Consider the following 18,167-nt stretch of genomic DNA (forward strand, 5'->3'; position numbering starts at 1 on the left):
CACTCTGTTTCCCAGGCTAGAGTGCCCTGGCATCAGCCTAGCTCCAGCAACCTCAAACTCCTGGGCTCAAGCAATCCTTCTGCCTCAGCCTCCAGGGTAGGTGGGACTACAGGCATGTGCCACCATGCCCAGCTAATTTTTTTTCTATTTTTAGTAGAGACGGGGGTCTCACTCTTGCTCAGGCTGGTCTCGAACTTCTGACCTCAAGCAATCCTCCCACTCGGCCTCCCAGAGTGCTAGGATTACAGGCGTGAGCCACGGCATCCAGCCTATCCCATTCTTTTTAACAGCTGTGTAGTATACCATTTTATTTAACTACTGCTCTATAATGAATATTTAGGGCATTTTCCAATTGTTTGCTATGACAAGTAATGCTGCAGTGGACATTCCTATACACATGACCCTTGTACTCGTGCTATATACCTGTAGGATAAATACCTAGAACTAAAATTATAGTGTGAACCTTAACAATGATTCACATTATAACAACTGTAAAAAACATTGCTAGATTTATTTCCAAAAAGATTTTTCAACTTTTCATTGCTAAAAGCATTAGACTGACAACTTTCTAAAATCCTTATCAACACTGGACACAATGTACTTTTGAAATCATCGTCTAAGTGAAAAACGTCCAATTTAAATGTTCACGTTTCATTATTAGTGAGGTGGAACATTCTGTGTTTATTTGCCTTACGTACTTTAACCACGCTTGCATTTCTTCTGACTGTTTCCTTTATAGGTTGGAGATGTCAGCTCTCTGTGTTGCAAATATTTTTTTCCAGTTTTTTTTTTTTTAAGTTTTTATATGGTATTTTCTTTTTTTGAGACAGGTTCTCACTCTGTCACCCCAGCTAGAGTGCAGTGACATCATCATAGCTCACTGCAGCCTCCAACTCCTGCGCTCTCACGATCCTCCCGCCTGGGCCTCCCAGAGTGCCGGCATCACAGGCACTGCCACCGCGCAGGGTCCAGCATTTTCTTTTTCTACATAGAAGTGTCAAATTATTTTCCTTCATGACTTCTGGTTTTTGTCTCTAAGACCATTTAAAAAATGTGTTCATGTTTCCTATAATACTTTTAAGTGTTATTTTTTTTTTTTTTTGAGACAGAGTCTCACTCTCTTGCCCGGGCTAGAGTGCTGTGGCAACACCCTAGCTCACAGCAACCTCAAACTCCTGGGCTCAAGCGATCCTCCTGCCTTAGCCTCCCGAGTAGCTGGGACTACAGGCACGCACCACCACGCCTGGCTAATTTTTATATATTTGGTAGAGACGGGGTCTTGCTCTTGCTCAGGCTGGTCTCGAACTCCTGAGCTCAAACAATCTTCCCGCCTCAGCCTCCCAGAGTGCTAGGATTACAGGCGTGAGCCACCACACCAGCCTTTAAGGTGTTATTTTAAAAATAAGATCTGATGTCCCTGGAATGCCAGCGTGAGCACGGCAAGCTTCCTACCTGATCTAGGAGCTGAGGACAGCAGCAGGAGTGAGGATGAGATGAGTCAGCCCACACTGCGTAGGTGAGTGCAGACTGAGGCTGGCTGACTGCCACAGGCATCCACCAGGTATAATGACAACATTGACTGAATACTCCATTTATTTCCTCACAAATTCAAAGTCTTATTTTTATCATATATCAATAAAATATTATTTTGGAAAAAACCAAAATCATAATGAAGTTATTTAACTATTTGCTCACTTATCTTTAAGAAAAACACATAGATGCTGCATTTCTGAATTTACTTTAACCTCCTGTTTAAGACCTATTAAAATGCCCACCTTTCAAAATCCATGCAGTGGACCCTGACAGTCACACTGGGTCCCCACAGCTCAGGGACCAGCACTGTTTACAAACTGACTGTGTGAAGCTAATAGAGTACCATGTGACCCTTTCTGCACTCTTACATTCTCAACTCAAATTGGCCCTATTTTCCAGTTACATATCTACAAGAGTCAGTTCAGGAGCCTTTCGGACGGCCCTACCCTTGCGCAGATGAAATCCCTGGAGCCCTTCCAGACACAGACTGAGCCCCAAGGACAGGAGCGCAGCTGGCGGGGCAGCCCTGGGTGGGCCAGGGGCAGGCCGTGTGGAGGGTGTGGGCTGGTCCCATACCTGTAGCCACAGGGCTGCCGGCGGGCACTATACTGGCCGGGAGGTAGAGCTGAAGCCACTCATGCTCCCTGGGCTAAACGCCAGCCTGAGCGTGAGGCACCAGCAGACGTCGCAGACCACAGCTCAGTGTGCACGGGCAGCAAACTGCTCCACACAGACCCGTCTTCGTCCCACTCACACCCGCCTCCACTTTGGGGTCCTTGTTTAGACAGTGTTCTCACCAACACCCGCAGAGGAGAATGGGTAAATGTGAACACTCTTTTATCCTGTTTTTGGTTACCTATGCTCTTAGACGGTAGCAGGACTCAGTGCTGCTTGGGAAAAGCCATAATATGCATTGCACACACAAGCACGTGTGCATGGAAGGTTTGTAAGTTCTGTGAAGTTCCTTTCCACTCACTGGAATAAAAATACCAACCTCTTTTGTCATTAGGCTCAAGGTCTCTTCTGGATACTGTTCTATAATCTGAAGTAATCTAGGAAACTTCATCCTGGCTTCATTGGAATTTAATTTTAAAGCTTTCAACATTTTCTCCACCACAAGTGCTGGATATGCCCGTGCTTCTACAGAGCCAGTAACTATTGAGGACAGCAAATGAGAAAGCAATAGTCAGTATCTCCACTTACACAGAAAGCATTAAGTTTAACAAATGATGATGTTTCCTTTTGGCTTATATTTTGTAGTATGTCATTGTTCTCTTTCTAACCACCACTTCAGGTCAACACAACCAGACGTGTTTTGCATTTGTACTCTGAAGCAGCACCTTCCGCCAGAGTGCCCATTCTGCACAAGGCACCGTTTGCATCCTGGGCTGCAAACATACAGGGCAGCTGCTGGTTACTGAATTGACTCCAGGAGCAAGAGGCTGCCACGCGAGTCAATGATAACGAAGCTGCAAGCAAAATACGGAAGTATAAATTAAGCAAACGGAAATGGAGGAGACAGCTTGACTCCATTCAAGTGCAGCTCATGTTGCTTGGAGATGCCATTGTCTCTTCAAAAGACAACAGATTTTTCTCAAAACATTTGTTATTTGAAAACAAATAGGAAATCAAAAGTATCTACAAATTCTTAGGACTTTACGCTGACATAAAGGAATACTAACTTGCTTTTATCTTTCGCAATTCACCTGACGGATTCTCTTCCTCCTTGCGGAGCTGTTGGTCACAGAAATCCACCAGTGTCATGTAGGCATCGACCACCCCGGCTGCAGGCCCAGGGCCCCAGGAGGAAGGCTGGGCCTCCTCAGCCGTCTGCACAGCCTTGGAGAGGTGATGGAACGCTCTCTGGTACAGACCCGCAATCACCTGGAATTCACAGAGACCTCAGGAAACCTGTGAGTGCAACTGAAGCTACCTCAAAGAACTCTACTTTCCACGCGTCATTCATGAGGTATACAGGGATCCACATCTCCAAAATAACACTGAAAATGAGTTAACTGGAAAAAGAGGAGCCTGCCCTGCTTGTGAAGGAGTAAGCAATTCCAGCAAGATCCTGAGCACGTAACAACCAGCCAAACAGAAAGAAGTAAGCCAAGGGTGGGCCAGACAGTCCACGAGCCGCACAGAGCCAGACCAGGTCACCAGGGGCTACACGGCTCTGCCAGGAGCTGGGGACAGGTGGAAGTGGCTCCTCATGCTCCACGTCCTGCGCAGACGGCAACATCACACAAGGAGAAGACCAGGCCAGACGCAGTGAGATGAGGAAGAAACAGGTAACCATCAAAAATACAAAATAATCTGAAAAAAGCTAAGCACAGCAGGTACCAAATAAACAAGCAGAAGGGCTGATTCGTCCCATAAGCTGAATGGGACGTCTGAATGGCAACTGATGGTGAAATTTCATTAACAAAATTCATGAAAGAACTGTCCACATCAATCCAATGAAAATTAGAAATTTCTCATTTTTAATACTAAAAAATTTCTATCATTTGAATAAACAGGAAACACATGGAGTATGTCAATTTTCCACATAAGAAACTTGGTGGTGCACTATCAAATATATTTTAAAAACACAAAGTGATACCCTAATTATTACTTTCCTATAGCCTGAAGGCTACACATTAAAGACACACACAGCACACAAACATAAAATGTTCATGCTTCCAGTATTCATTACCTTCTCTGCATCCTGTGAACTGGATCCAGAGAGCTCCAGAATTCTTCTAGCCTTGCTGTCCTCGATTCCAGTGAGGCAGGCTGGCTCACTGCTGAGAGCATCAGCTATGATCCTGCAAGCTGTGCCCAAGAGAATGTTCTGATCACGGAAAGCCAGAATGTTTTTGCTTAAGTAGCTTAAGGTGTTGTTCTCATCTGTTAGATTGAAAAAAAAAAAAAAAAAAAAAAAGGCAACATAATTTTTTCCTGAAATTAAAAGAAGAAATTCATAGTGTACAAAAGTTGTTTTCTATTAAGAAATTAATTAAAATAAATCTTCAAAGGAAACTGACTTCAAATATTGGCTAGGGAATTTCTTAAACTCATTTATTAATATAAAAATGTTAGAAGTAACTGTATCAAAGTCCATGGAGGCTTAGCAATTAAAACTATGAATTAACTTTTTATTCAAGCATCATCATCCTGCATTTTTTTAAAGCACCTAATTCCATCTGTTGCAAAGAATAAAAAATGGCTCTTATTAATGCCTTGGTGCATATACATTAATAACTCAGAGTAGATTTTACAACTGACACCGGGGCCTATTGCTGATAAAGCAACAGACACAGCTACATTTGAAGTTCTAGTTCCACTTCTTAACGTGTGGATCTGGACAAGGAGCTTAACCAGCCCTGGTCAAACCTGCAGCATCCAGAGGTGCGATGATGTGTGAAGAACTAGCACACTTGGCTAACCTCACATCCTGCTTGTCCGGGGTCTGACAGTCCTCTGCCAGAGCTGTGTCAGATACAGGACCACAGCTACTGGCCCTGCTTATCTCGCCAGGCTGTTACAAACTACAACCATACTCTAACTGTAAATTATTCTTATTATCGTACCAACATTATCTTAATATCAGCAAACTCTTCCTTCCCACCAAAGAATCCCCTATAAAATTATTTAAGCAAACTAAGAATGACCTCCTTCTCCTCCTTCTCTTTTTTAGACAGGGTCTCCTGTGTTGTCCAGGCTGGAGTGCAGTGGCATGGTCACAGCTCACTGCAGCCTTGAACTCCCGGCTCAAGTGATCCTCCTGCCTCAGCCACCCCAGTAGGTGGGTCTATAGGCATGCGCACCACTGTACCAGCTGATCCTGGAATCAGTATGCAAAGACTGCTTCGTCTCTTGGCATCTTTACTAAGGCTGCTACTCCAGCCCTATGCTCTGTCTTGCTGGAGAGCCCTCTGGGACGACGGTGGGAATGTGTGTGGCCACTCTACCACCACCACGCCTGACAAGGAGCAGCAGGCAGGAGGACCCACGTCTGGAAAAGCACTTCTCCCTCAGTCTTAAGGTCTTCATTATTGTGAAAAGAGAAGAACTAAGGAGTACAACAGCTTTTCTTGTTTAATTTCTTACATCTTAGATGCAAGCTTAGAGTTTTCAAACTAATTAAACTATTAGACCCATAATTTGGTTAAGTATTAAAGAGAAAAACTTTAATTTCCATTTTATTTTATAGGCAAAGAAATAAAAGCTCCAATGTCATATTCGAGAGCATGATTAGAACACAAAGGATTCCCCATGCTTTGCTCTGTTCCCAGGGAAATCGCATCATTCTCTATGGCACACTTTGCTAATTTACTAAAATTACTACAAAGATTTACCATCCTAAAGCCAGATTTACCTCCCTACAAAGATTTACCTAACGTCTTTCTTTCTAAGACAAAGAATAGTTTTAGAAGACACACAAGACACCACATAAAACAGCATTCTAGAGAGTGTGGATGATGGCAGTCTAATTACCCAACAAAGAGACTGTCTTCAGCATGGTGAGGATCTGCTCGCGGCGGTGCTGGGCCCGGCTCCGGCCCTGGCTCAGGCGGCAGTAACTCTGCACCCACCTTACCAGCCACTCCTCTCGCGTTTTCGACTCTTTGTACAATTCCTTCAACAGTTTCATGGCAAGTGAGAAATTGTTCTGTATTAACAGAAGAAAAAGAGAAAGTGGTATGCCGATATATAGGTAACAGTTTAGAAATAAAACTGTTTCACAAAGAAGGTGTTCACTGACCCACCTTCCCTATGTATGACACAACTGCCTTGGGACAGCCGGGCTCATCTCCTTAGCTTCAATTGTGCAGATATCTTTTTATTTATCATTGGGATATAATTCACATTTAAAGAGCAAATTCAGTATTTTTAGTATATTTACAAAATTTGGCAAAAACCACTACCCATTAATTCCAGAACGTTTTCATTACTCCAAAGAGAAACCCTTTGCCCATGAACAGTCACTTCTCTTTCTGCCTAGGGATTGGCAACCACTAATCTACCTTCTGTCTCCCCCAGTGTGCTTACTCTGGACATCTGGGAACAGCAGCATCACAAAACAGGTGGCGATCTTGTGTCTGCTTCTTTCCCTCAGCATGATGCTTCCCAGGCTCGTCCCAGCTATAGCAGATATAGGTGCTTCGTTCCTCTTTGAGGCTAAGTAATATTCCACTGCCTGGATACACCACGGTGTTCTGTCCACCTACTGGTGAGCATTCAGGTTGTTTCCACCCTTCCAGCTACTTTAGGTAATGCTACTGTGGATAGGCCTGTGTAGATTTCTGCGTGGCTGTGTGCTTTCGCTATTCTCGGGTCTATACCTAGCAGTGGGACTGTGGGGTCATACGGCGACTCTGTGTTTAACTTTCTGAGGAGCTGCCAGACTGTTCCCTCAGCAGATGCACCACTTTGCATTCCCACCAGCAACGCACAAGGGTTCCAGTTTCCCCACAGCCTCACCCACACCTGATACCATCCATCTGTTTGATTCTAGCCATCTAGTGGGTACAAAGTGGTATCTCACTGTGGCTTTGCTCTGCATTCCCTGATGACTAGTGATGTTGAACAACTCTTCATGTGCTGCTGGCCATTTGCATATATTGTCCGGAGAAATGTCTACTCAAAAGTTTGATCGGGTCATTTGGCTTTCTGTTGTTCAGTTTGTAAGGCGTTCTTTATATATTCTGGATACCAGCCCTTATCAGATACATGATCTGCAAATATCTTCTCCCGTTATTTGGATTGTCTTTTCACTTTCTTCAGTATGTCATTTGAGACACAAAAGTTTTTAACTCTGATGAAGAACTGACCTACTTTTTATTTAGTTGCTTGTCTTGTGCGTGTCTTTTAAATCGTGTACGTATACTCTAATTCTCTCCCAAGTTTCAAGAGAAATTTTCATCGGACCTCAGTCTTCCTAATTACTGCCCTTTCAACCATCCACGTTGACTGCAGCCTCGCCCTCTTGTCATCCCCAACACACAGGGCCTCCCGTATCCCCACACAGAGTCTCTCATGCTCTGCCCAGCTCCACCCCGCCTCCCTACGCGGCCGTCCCAGTCTCTCTCTGCCTCTGCTTTCCCCTGAGCAGCCAATCCTCCAGTGGACCAGCATGCTTCGAGAGCCTTCCATGGTTCCCTAATCCCTGCAGCACGCGGTCTCCAGCTGTCCGCGGAAGCCTGAGTGCGACATGACCCTTGCAAATCCACCATCAAGAGGCCCCGCAACCCTTTGAGGGAGCAGACTGTGCCCTTCCCAGCACCTTACTTTCATGTTTTTGTGTGCATTTTTCTTAACATCTGGAATACTTTTCTCTCCTCTCCACATCCAAACCCTTCCGTTCCCATAAAGCACACCCTAGATCAACTGCCCCTTCCCCAGAAGCCTCCTTGCCTGAGGCAGAAGCTCTCTTCTTCCTGCGCTCTCCTGGCTTTGCTGATATCTCCTTTCTTCACCTGCCTGGGCTGCTGTGGTCATGTGTGCAGCCCCTACCACCCACTCTCTCACTAGACAGTGACTGTGAGGGCAGGGACCGTGTTTCTACCTTATCATGACCCCAGACTGCCTCACCACAAAACTCTTAAGCTCAAATCGCCCCTTCTGCCCACACCCTGCTCCTTCTCACCTGATCTGTGCTCTGCCTGCCTCCTAACCTGCTCCCTCTCTCGGGAACTGCACCTCTACTCTCTGGTGCTGCTCTGGGTTGGGTTTTCTGTACTTTGCAATATAAAAATTTCTGACTGATACGACATCCACCCAAAGAAAAATCTGTAAGTGAGCATTTAAACCTACAAAGCAGAAATATTAATTATTTCTACTAGAATAACATCCTTTGCTTTGCAATAGCAATCAATATAGGGTCATTAAAATAGCAAGCCCCCCTGGTATATTCAAATATGATTTAATACATCCAAATAGATAATAGATAATACTTTCAAGCATAGTATACTTAATATCAAGAAAGGACCTCATTATTAAATGATAGATTTCCACAAACTAAACCTAAAAATAATTTGTAACTAATTGCCAAGGATTCATTTTGTTAAATGAGATCAAATTTCACATTAGGTTTATTTGCTTTTCAAATAATAGACACTAAGCATATTGAAATGATCAACAGGCATATAATAAACTTTAGAGGCTGTTCTGGTTAATTTTAAGTAAGTGTTTCTTCAAGTTTACTTTCTTACAAAGAGAAAGAAAACACTATCTACTCAATTATTTTTAAGCTTCAGATTTTAAAGAAAAGCTAAGTTAGGAAAGATGCTAACTTGGGAAGATCTGAGATGGAACGGAGATGCAGACGTGAGTGCCGACCTGCTTCCTCGCACTTTCTACCATCTCCATCTTCATGGAGAACTTGCAGCTTCTGATCAGGGAGCTGACACTTTCTTCCTGCTCGGGTGCGTCCCTCCCGTCCCTGGCGTCTCCGTCTCCATCCACGTTCATGCTGGGATCGTCTGGAAGAGCAGGCAGCTTCTCCTCTATTTTGCTAAGAAAGAAACATCTACACCAAACAAAGAAAAAGGAGGCTTAATGTCAGAGACTCATGAAAGAAAGCTTTGACAAACAGGAATCTACTGGATAGCAGGTACAGAGAGAAACCCCACAGTTAATACATTGTTGCTCATATTTAAGCCATAAATATACACTCTCCCCTTTAATAAATCAACTCTTTAAAAGATCACCAAAAATACTTCAACGGAATTTTGCAATTATCAGTTAGCACTTCCACTTCCAGAAAACAAAGCATTCAAACTCTCAATTTTCCTGCTTGATGAACGGTGACACACCCTGTGTTGAGCCAAAAGCCATTTTTCTCCTTTGGTCTTCAATCTAGGCCACACGCCCAAAGGTGAAAAACGTAAAGCTGCAAACAGGCTATAAACAGTCACTGAGGACTTTAAAAGATAATGCTGGGCTGTTATAAAATTATTTTTATTTCTATCATAATTTACACATATGACTTCAAGTATTTTATTTTCATTAATAATAGCATCACTGACAAAGGGCCTTAACATATACAATCCATCCCTAAACAATAATCAAGTAAATTTCTATTGTTCATCCAGGGACTGACTTCTAATTTTCCTAGAAGTACTGTGGCCAGATAAACCAGCATGCCTCACATCTCTTTTGTTTCTTTTTTCTTTTCACTCTATACTTCTCACCCCAAACCAATATGCACTGCCTCCCCCAAAAGCTGCTACTGTTCTTAAGCTTTCACTATTTTTAATCATAAGATTACACAGGTAAAAGTGGTACAGGCCAGGCACAGTGGCTCACATCTGTAGTCCCAGCACTTTGGGAGGCTTGAGGCCAGGAGTTTAAGACTAGCCTGAGCAACACAGCAAGACCCCGTCTTGACAAAAATAGAAAAATTAGGCGGGTATGGTGGTATGTGCCTACAGTCCCAGACACTTGGGAGACTGGGGCAGGAGGATTACTTGAGCCCAGGAGTCTGAGGTTACAGTGAGCTACAATGACACCACTGCACTTCAGCCTGGGCGACAGAGCAAGACCCTGCCTCTAAAAAAAAATGTGGTACAAAACGGTACTTGATTAATATTTGAAGAATATGATGAATAATGAATCCATAAATGTCCCTGCCAGTGTGACCTCAGAAAGGGCAGAAGTAGGCAGCAGCGGAGGTGGACACCTAGTCACGCAATGCACGGGACCCCCCTGGGCTGTGAGGAACACACTCAATTTCAGGAGCAGAGCTGGTGACGGAGTCCCATGCAGAGGGAACAAGTCAAACAAAGGGAGAGAAGGACATGTTCTTGCATCAAATCAAGGAGCACAGAGCCAGGAAAAGAACCTTCTTTTCTCGAAACAACAGAATCTGGCTCTGGCGTGGCCCTGTGAGCCCCTGTGGCTCAGCCCTCTGTGGATGACAACCAGAGACTCCAGGTAAATACAAACTATTAATAAAACTCCCGAGAACTCTGAGGGTAAATAAAAGACGGCAGACTGTGCGGGGAAATGAAAAGTGGGAGAAGGGTCTGCTGTTGGGGATGAGTTTCTTATTTCTTCTCTTCACCATCTGTCACGAGGGTGACTGCAGCTCTGAGGTGGGTGGCAGCTCGAGTGACTGAGATCCTTAAAGGGAACGCTGCTGCATCCTGCCTGGAGGAACCTGGAAGGCCCAGGCCAGCAGGGACTGCAGGCAGAGCCTGGTGGGCGAGACCAGAGCAGGGTCCTCCAGTTCTGCATGTGAACCGCACGGGCCTCAGCCCACCCAGACGTGCACATGCAGGGTGGGCTCAAAACAGTGTAGGGAAGGCTCAAACACAGACCTGAGATCTAAACTGGCAGAAGCAAAACAGAGTCTGCTGTCCCAAGACAGCTGGGCGACTGCCTGCCTGAGAGCTACAGAAAAGATCCCAGAGCTGACATAAGAAAGAGACTACAGCGCCCCCCCTTATCTGTGGCTTTGCTTTCTGTGGGTTCAGTTACCTGTAGTACAGTATAATAGATATTCTGAGAAAGACAGAACCCACATTCACGTAACTTTTATTACAGTATATTGTTATAATTGTTCTATTTATTATTATTGTTTACTCTCAGCATGCCTAATTTATAAATTAAACTTTCTGATAGGTACATTTGTATAGGAAAAAACATAGTATATGTATAGGATTTGGTACCTCATGGTTTCAGGCATCCACTGGGGGTCTTGGAATGGATCCCCCACATATAAGGGGAGCACTACTGTATTCATAATGTCCAAGTTAAACTCCAAAATCAATTAATAAAAGCACCAGGAGAATGTATCAGATGTCAACTCTAAGATGACCCACATGTTGGAATGATCATGTAAGGACCTTAGAGTGCTATTTTAACTCTGCTCTAAGAGATCAAGAAAAATACACCTGAAATAAATGAGAAGATGAGTATCTCAGTAGACAAAGAGAAAATATAAAGAGAATCAAACGGAAATTTTACAAGTGAAAAATACAGTACCTTATATACAATATTCACTAGATAGACTTCATAGAAGAGAAAGTAAGGCAGAAGGAAATGACAGCTAACTTGAAGACAGACCAATAGAAATGAGCTAACTTGAAGAACAAAGGGGAAAAAGACTGAATAAAAATGAACAGAGACTCATGGACCTATGGAACCAAAGGTTGGTGTATGTGTAACGGGAATCCCAGACAGAGGGAGAGAGGGAGAGAGTGAGAGAGAGAGAGAGAGAGAGAAACTGAGGCAAAAAGTATTTAAAGACACAATGAGGCCGGGTGCAGTGGCTCACATCTGTAATTCTGGCACTCTGGAAGGCAAAGGCAGGAAGACTGTTTGAGGCCAGGAGTTCAAGATCAGCCTGAGCAAGAGCAAGACCCTGTTTCTACAAAAAACAGAAAAATTAGCTGGGCGTGCTGGCACTCGCCTGTAGTACAGCTACTTGGGAGGCTGAGGCAAGAGAATCACTTGAGCTCAGGAGTTGGAGGCTGCAGTGAGCTATGATGACACCACTGCACTCTAGCTGGGGAGAGAGAGTGAGACCCTGTCTCCAAAAGATAAAAAAATAAAAAAAAAAAGAGAGAGACAATGACAGAAAACTTCCCAAATGTGGTGACATAAATGTACAGATTCAAGCAGCTCAGTGAACCTCAAACAAGATAAATTCAAAGAAAACCAACCTAGACATATCATAGTCAAACTGCTGATAACCAATGATAAAGAAAAAAAAATCTTAAAGCAGCTAGAAAAATGACACATTACATACAGGGCAGCAGCAATTTAAATAACCGTGACTTTCTCCTCTGCAATATGGAAGCCAAAAGATACTACTGAAGGTGTACAGAGATTCTCCCCAGAATTCTACATCCAGAGAAAATATCCTTCAGGAATGACAGTGAAATAAGGATATCTTCAGAGAAAGAAAAAACTAGCAGAATTCATCACAGGTAGACCTGCAGTACAAGAACGGCTAGAGGAAAATGCGGATCTCTAGGATGAGCATCAGAAAGTCAGTACACAAAGACTGTTTTCCTCATACATTCTTTAGGATATGTGTGACTCTTTAAAGTAAAATTATAGTATTATTTAGTAGTGTTTTCATTATATCATTACTACGTAACAATAAAAGGACATTTCATCAGGAAAACAGCATTTATCCGTGTGTATGTGCCCATAACAGAACCAAAATACAGTAATTATATCAAAATTAAAAAGAGAAACAGACAATTCTACAATCATAGTAGAAAATTTTCATATCTCTATCTCAGCAGTGATGGAACTAGAAAAACAAACACAACAGTAAGACAGAAGGTTATAAAAGTACTACTAACCACCTTGATCTAATTGAAATCTATAAAACAGTACATCTAAGAACTATAAAACATACAAGATTTTCAAGTTTACAGGGCACATTTACTAAAATAGATTATTTCTTGGGCCACAAAATAAGTCTCAATATAAAAGGGCTACAACGACAGAGCATATTTTCTGACCAGAAGGGAATTAGTTTAGAAATCAATAAGATAGCTAGAAAACTCACCTATTTGGAAATTAAAACACTTTTAAATATTTCACGATCAAAAAAGAAGTCACATGAGAATTAGAAAATATTCTGAATGGAATGATAATAAAAACACAACATACCAAAATTTGCAGAATGCAGCTAAAGCAATGCTTAAAGGAACACATATAACTTTAAATGCTTATATCAGAGGGAAGAAAAGTTATAAAATCAATGATCAAAGTTTCCACCTTAAGAAATTAGGAAAAAAAAAAAAAGCAAAGTAAATTTAAAGTAAGTAGAAAGAAGACAATAGTAAATATGAAACCAGAAACCAATGAGACCACAGAAACCAATGAAATAGAAACAGACAGGTAATAAAAAATACTAACAAAGCCAAAAGCTGGTCCTTTGAAAAGATCAACAAAATGGACAAAGTTCTACCTAGATAAATCAAGGAACAACAAAAAAAGAGAGACCACAAATCACTAACATTAGGAATGAAAAGGGGATTCCCACCACACATATTACAAATAGTAAAAAGGATAAGAGAATGACATGAACAAATTTATACCAACAATTTGACAACTTAGATAAAATGGACAAATTTAAAATATAAAGGAGGAAGCCATTTTTTAAAAAGTTATTGAAAAACATAAATTAGGCCAGGTGCGGTGGCTCGCACCTGTGATCCTAGCACTCTAGGAGGCCGAGGCAGGAGGATCACTTGAGGTCAGTAGTTCAAGACCAGCCTGAGCAAGAGCAAGACCCTATCTCTAAAATAAATGAATAAATAAAGATAAAATAAAATGAAATAATTATCAAAAAAAGAAAAATATAATTTAACAAAATTGACACAAAAAGAAATAGAAAATTTAAATTCCCTATCTGTATCTACTAAGGAAATAACATACATTTAAAAAAATCTTCCCCAAAGGAAAACTCCAGGCCCAAAGAGTTTCACTGGTGAATTTTATCAAATATTCAAGTAAGAAATAATGAAAATATTATACAAATTAAAAAAAAATAGTGAAGGGAACATGCCCGACTCATCTCATGAGTCCACTATAACCCTAATATCAAAACCTGACAAAGACACTACAACAAAGAAAATTACAGACCAATATTCCACTTGAATATAGATGCTAAAATCCTTAACAACACTGTTTGCAAAAATATATAAAAGGAATCATCGTGACCACGTAGAGTTTACCCCAGAAATATAAGATTGGATTCATATTAAAAAAGCAATCAACATAATACACCATAAACACAATAAAAGAGAAAAACAATATGATCAATTAAACAGATGCAGAAAAAGCATTTGACAAAATTCAACACCCATTCAGGATAAAATGAAACTCTCAGAAAACCAGGAACAGAAGAGAATTTCCTGAATCTGATAAAAGGCATCTACAAAAAACTCTATCATTCTTCATAGTGAATGAGTGAATTGTCTTTCCTAACATCAGGAATAAGACTAAGATGCTCACGTTAACACTTATATTCAAGGTAGTACTGAAGGTCCTAACCATTGTAACAAGGCAAGAAAAAGAAATAAATGGCATAAAGTTCAGAAAGGAAGAAGTAAAGCTGACCCTAATTGCAGATGATACTATTATTTACATAGAAAATCCGAGGGAGTTTGCAAAACAAGAACCAAAATCAGTACGTGAAGTTAGCAACGATACAAGGTTAATGTGTAAAAAGCAATTGTATATGAGCAGTAAATAATTGGAAAATACAATTTTTTTAAAAACTTCCATTTTAACAGTGCTGAAAAACATAAAACTCTTAGGAATAAATCTCACAAAAAACATCCAAGATCTCCATACTGAAAAAATACAAATCACTGAGATTAAAGAAGACCTAAATAAACAGAGACATACCATATTCATGAATTGGGGAACTCTCTATTGTTAAGATGGCAATTCCCCCAAATACAGTCAATACAATAACCCGATAAAAAAATCTCAGTACTTGTTCTTTGGAGAAATTTCTAAAATGCAAATATAATATAAGTGCAAATTGCCTAAAATAAAGAGATTTTCATAAAGAAAAACAAAGTTGGAGAACTCATCCTATCTGATTTCAAGACTTACTAAAGTGACATTAATGAAGACAGTTTGTTATCATAAAAAGATATAAATCAAGAACTAAAACAGAGCATCCAGAAATAGACCAACACAAAAACGGTCACCTGATTTTCAAAAAGGAGCCAAGGTAATTCAATTATGATAAGAAAGACTTTTGAACAAAGTAGGCTAGATAACTAGATAACCATAAGGAAAAAGTGAACATCTATCTCACACCATGCTGGGTGTTAGGTACTCTCCCAGCAAAACAGGTCCCAGGCAGAATCATCACAATATTTGGAAATAATAGAGACAGAGACAAAGTGTAGTTTAAAGTGATGGGACAGTCAGGGGTCCTCATTCCTGTGAGCTGTGAGGCCCTGAGTTAAACCCCGCTTCAGTATTTATTGGTACAGCAATTAGCTGTTTGTGGTTACAGATTTATGTGTACAGATCATTCATTTAGGTTTTAAGGCTCCCCAAAAGTTTCTAGAGATCCCTTAATTAATTCTATCTATGTGAGCAAACGGTTACAAAATTTTTCTAAGATAAACTTCTAAGCCCTAAGTTAAGAATATTAGCTCAGACTAGTATACTATACTCAGACCTAGCTGAGTATACAAGTTAAAGATAAAATTGCCAATTAGCAGAAAAGCTAAAACAGAAATATAGAGATCATATATTTCTTTATCTAGTTTCTCATTAACTGAGATATGTGGTCAGAAGTGAAGCAGGAACTGTCCTTGAGGCTAATTGGTTTTAGCTGCAGGTGTCTGCTGGGCTGACATTCTTTGATCAGGCCTTAACCTGTGACCTCATGCTGAGCTCTGTCTTACACAAGCATCAGGCACTGGCCTGCAGGTCTTGAGACAGACGCAATTTGCATTCACCTCTGATTGGTAAGATGCCCTCCTTGTTGCTAGGCAGCTTCTGGTCTGTGAACTAACACGTTCACAGATTCTTTCAAGGCAAAGCCCTGCAAAACTCCTGAAAACTTTCATGTCTCTGAGCCCTATATTCCAACACCATCCATGAAAATTATCTTCCATAGGCCAGGCACAGTGGCTCATATCTGTAATTCTAGGACTTTGGAAGGCCAAGGTGGGAGGATTACTTGAGGCCAGGAGTTTGAGACCAGCCTGGGTAAGCCTGTCTCTACAAAAAACATTTTTTTTAATTAGCCAGGTGTGGTGGTATACGCCTGTAGTCCCAGCTACTCAGGAGGCTGAGGCAGAAGGATCGCTTGAGCCCAGGAGTTCCAGGCCTCAGTGAGCTATGATTGTAACACTGCACTCCAGCCAGAGTGACAGAGCAAGACCGTCTCTTAAAAAAAAAAAAAAAATTATCTTCCAGTGTATCATAGACTAAATGTAAGAGCTAAAACTGTAACCTTTCTAGAAGAAAACAGGAGAATAACTTTGAAGATAAGCCTTGAAAATCAGCTTGAAGGGGCTCCCACAGACCAAATCTGAGACAACTGAACACAAAATAAGTGACAGTAATATATTATATCCCATTAAATAAAACTGAAATCCATGAGTCTATTTTGATAATTTTTAAAAAGTAAATAAATAAATAGATGGAAGAGAAAGGAGGGTGCTTCTATACAATAAAATGTAGACTGATAAAAATGAATGAGTGGGAGACTTAAAAATTATTACTTTGCAACCACATATTGTCAAGGCTTGTTTGGGCCAAGAGTCATCCACAAACTTGAAATACAGAAGGGTAAGTCTTATCAGAAGGAGGACATTTGCATGTTCAAGGAATCCCCCACATTACTTAAAGACTGCCATTATACAGTGGGGAGACCAGACAATATTTGAACAAGATAATCAAAATTACTATCACCAGTAAAAGGCAGATGGATACCATGTCCACCTATGATGTGCTAGCCGGAGAAGAAAGAATATTCTGGCCAGGGCTGGGTCACTTGAGTCTCATCATGAGTATGTAAGACGAACTCAAACCGAGGAACATTCCTTAAAAGCATCAATGTCATGAAAGACAAAGGAGGGTGAGAAATTGTTCCAGATTAAAGGAGACTAAAAAGACACATCAACTAAATGCAATATGTGATTTTAGACTGGATCCTGTCCTAGAGGAAGAGAAAACGTCACCAAGGACATTAATTGGACAATTGACAAAACTGAAAGTGAGCTGTAGATTAAAAATGAAAGCATGGAAGTTGATGGTTGAACTGTGATGATCTAAGAGAACACTTTTTTTCTTAGGAAATGAAAAATGATATATAAAGAGGCAAAGGGGGCTGGGTGCGCTGGCTCACACCTGTAATCCTAGCCCTTTGGAAGTCCAAGGTAGGAGGATCGCTTGAGGCCAGGAATTCAAAACCAGCCTGAGCAACATAGCTAGACCCTGTCTCTACAAAAAATTTTTTTAAAAAAGAGCCAGGCATGGTGGTGTGCACCTGTAGTCCTAGCTCCTTGGGAGGCTGAGGCAGGAGGATCACTTGAGTCCAGGCATTTGAGGCTGCAGTGAGCTATGACTGTGACACTGCACTCCTGCCTGGGTGACAGAGCAAGACCCTGCCTTGAAAAAATAAATTAATTAATTAAAAGTTTGGAAAAAAAGGCAAAGGGACATGATGTGTGCAACTTATGCTCGAATGCTTCAGAAAATAAATGTATATGCCTGGGAGAGAGGGAAAGAATAAAAAAGCTAATGTGGCAAAATGTTTAAAAAAATTAATGAATCTGGATAAAAGGTACATAGGAGAGTACTACTTTTCTTATAACTTTTCTATAAGAACTTATCTCAAAATAAAAAAATTTTAAAAAAAGTAGTAGAGGAGGAAATAATGGAAAAACATTGCACTTGAGGTCAGAGTCCTTCGGTTCTATTTCTTGTGGACACCTAGACAAAATAAATCACAATCTCTCCAATTCTGTTCCCTAAAATGCATGGCTGGTTATCTGCCCTGTGAAGTTCACAGGGTCGCTGCAGGAGCAGATGAGGATGTGAAACTGATCTCAGACCTGGGAAAGTGATACACAGCTGTGTAATGCAGCTGGGAGGCAGGAGGTAGGAGTGTCAAAAATCTAAGTTGTTTTTTTTTTTTTTTTTTT

The 18,167-nt window shown here is 41.2% G+C and overlaps 1 protein-coding gene across 2 annotated transcripts in view; it reads right to left on the minus strand.

The window, feature by feature from the left end:
* The window catches only part of PRKDC (protein kinase, DNA-activated, catalytic polypeptide), a 158,587-nt gene that overhangs the window by 17,581 nt on the left and 122,839 nt on the right, over positions 1-18,167 (minus strand). For both annotated transcript variants that reach the window (XM_012661443.1, XM_012661444.1), the window contains exons 69-73: positions 8,857-9,046; positions 6,013-6,187; positions 4,229-4,422; positions 3,240-3,417; positions 2,528-2,688 (exon numbers count right to left, since the gene is read on the minus strand). In XM_012661443.1, the coding sequence (XP_012516897.1) occupies positions 2,528-2,688; positions 3,240-3,417; positions 4,229-4,422; positions 6,013-6,187; positions 8,857-9,046 (898 nt within the window). The remainder of the gene's footprint in view (positions 1-2,527; positions 2,689-3,239; positions 3,418-4,228; positions 4,423-6,012; positions 6,188-8,856; positions 9,047-18,167) is intronic.

This window comes from Propithecus coquereli, unplaced genomic scaffold (assembly GCF_000956105.1).
Source record: "Propithecus coquereli isolate 6110/MARCELLA unplaced genomic scaffold, Pcoq_1.0 Scaffold71, whole genome shotgun sequence".
Taxonomy (NCBI): domain Eukaryota; kingdom Metazoa; phylum Chordata; class Mammalia; order Primates; family Indriidae; genus Propithecus; species Propithecus coquereli.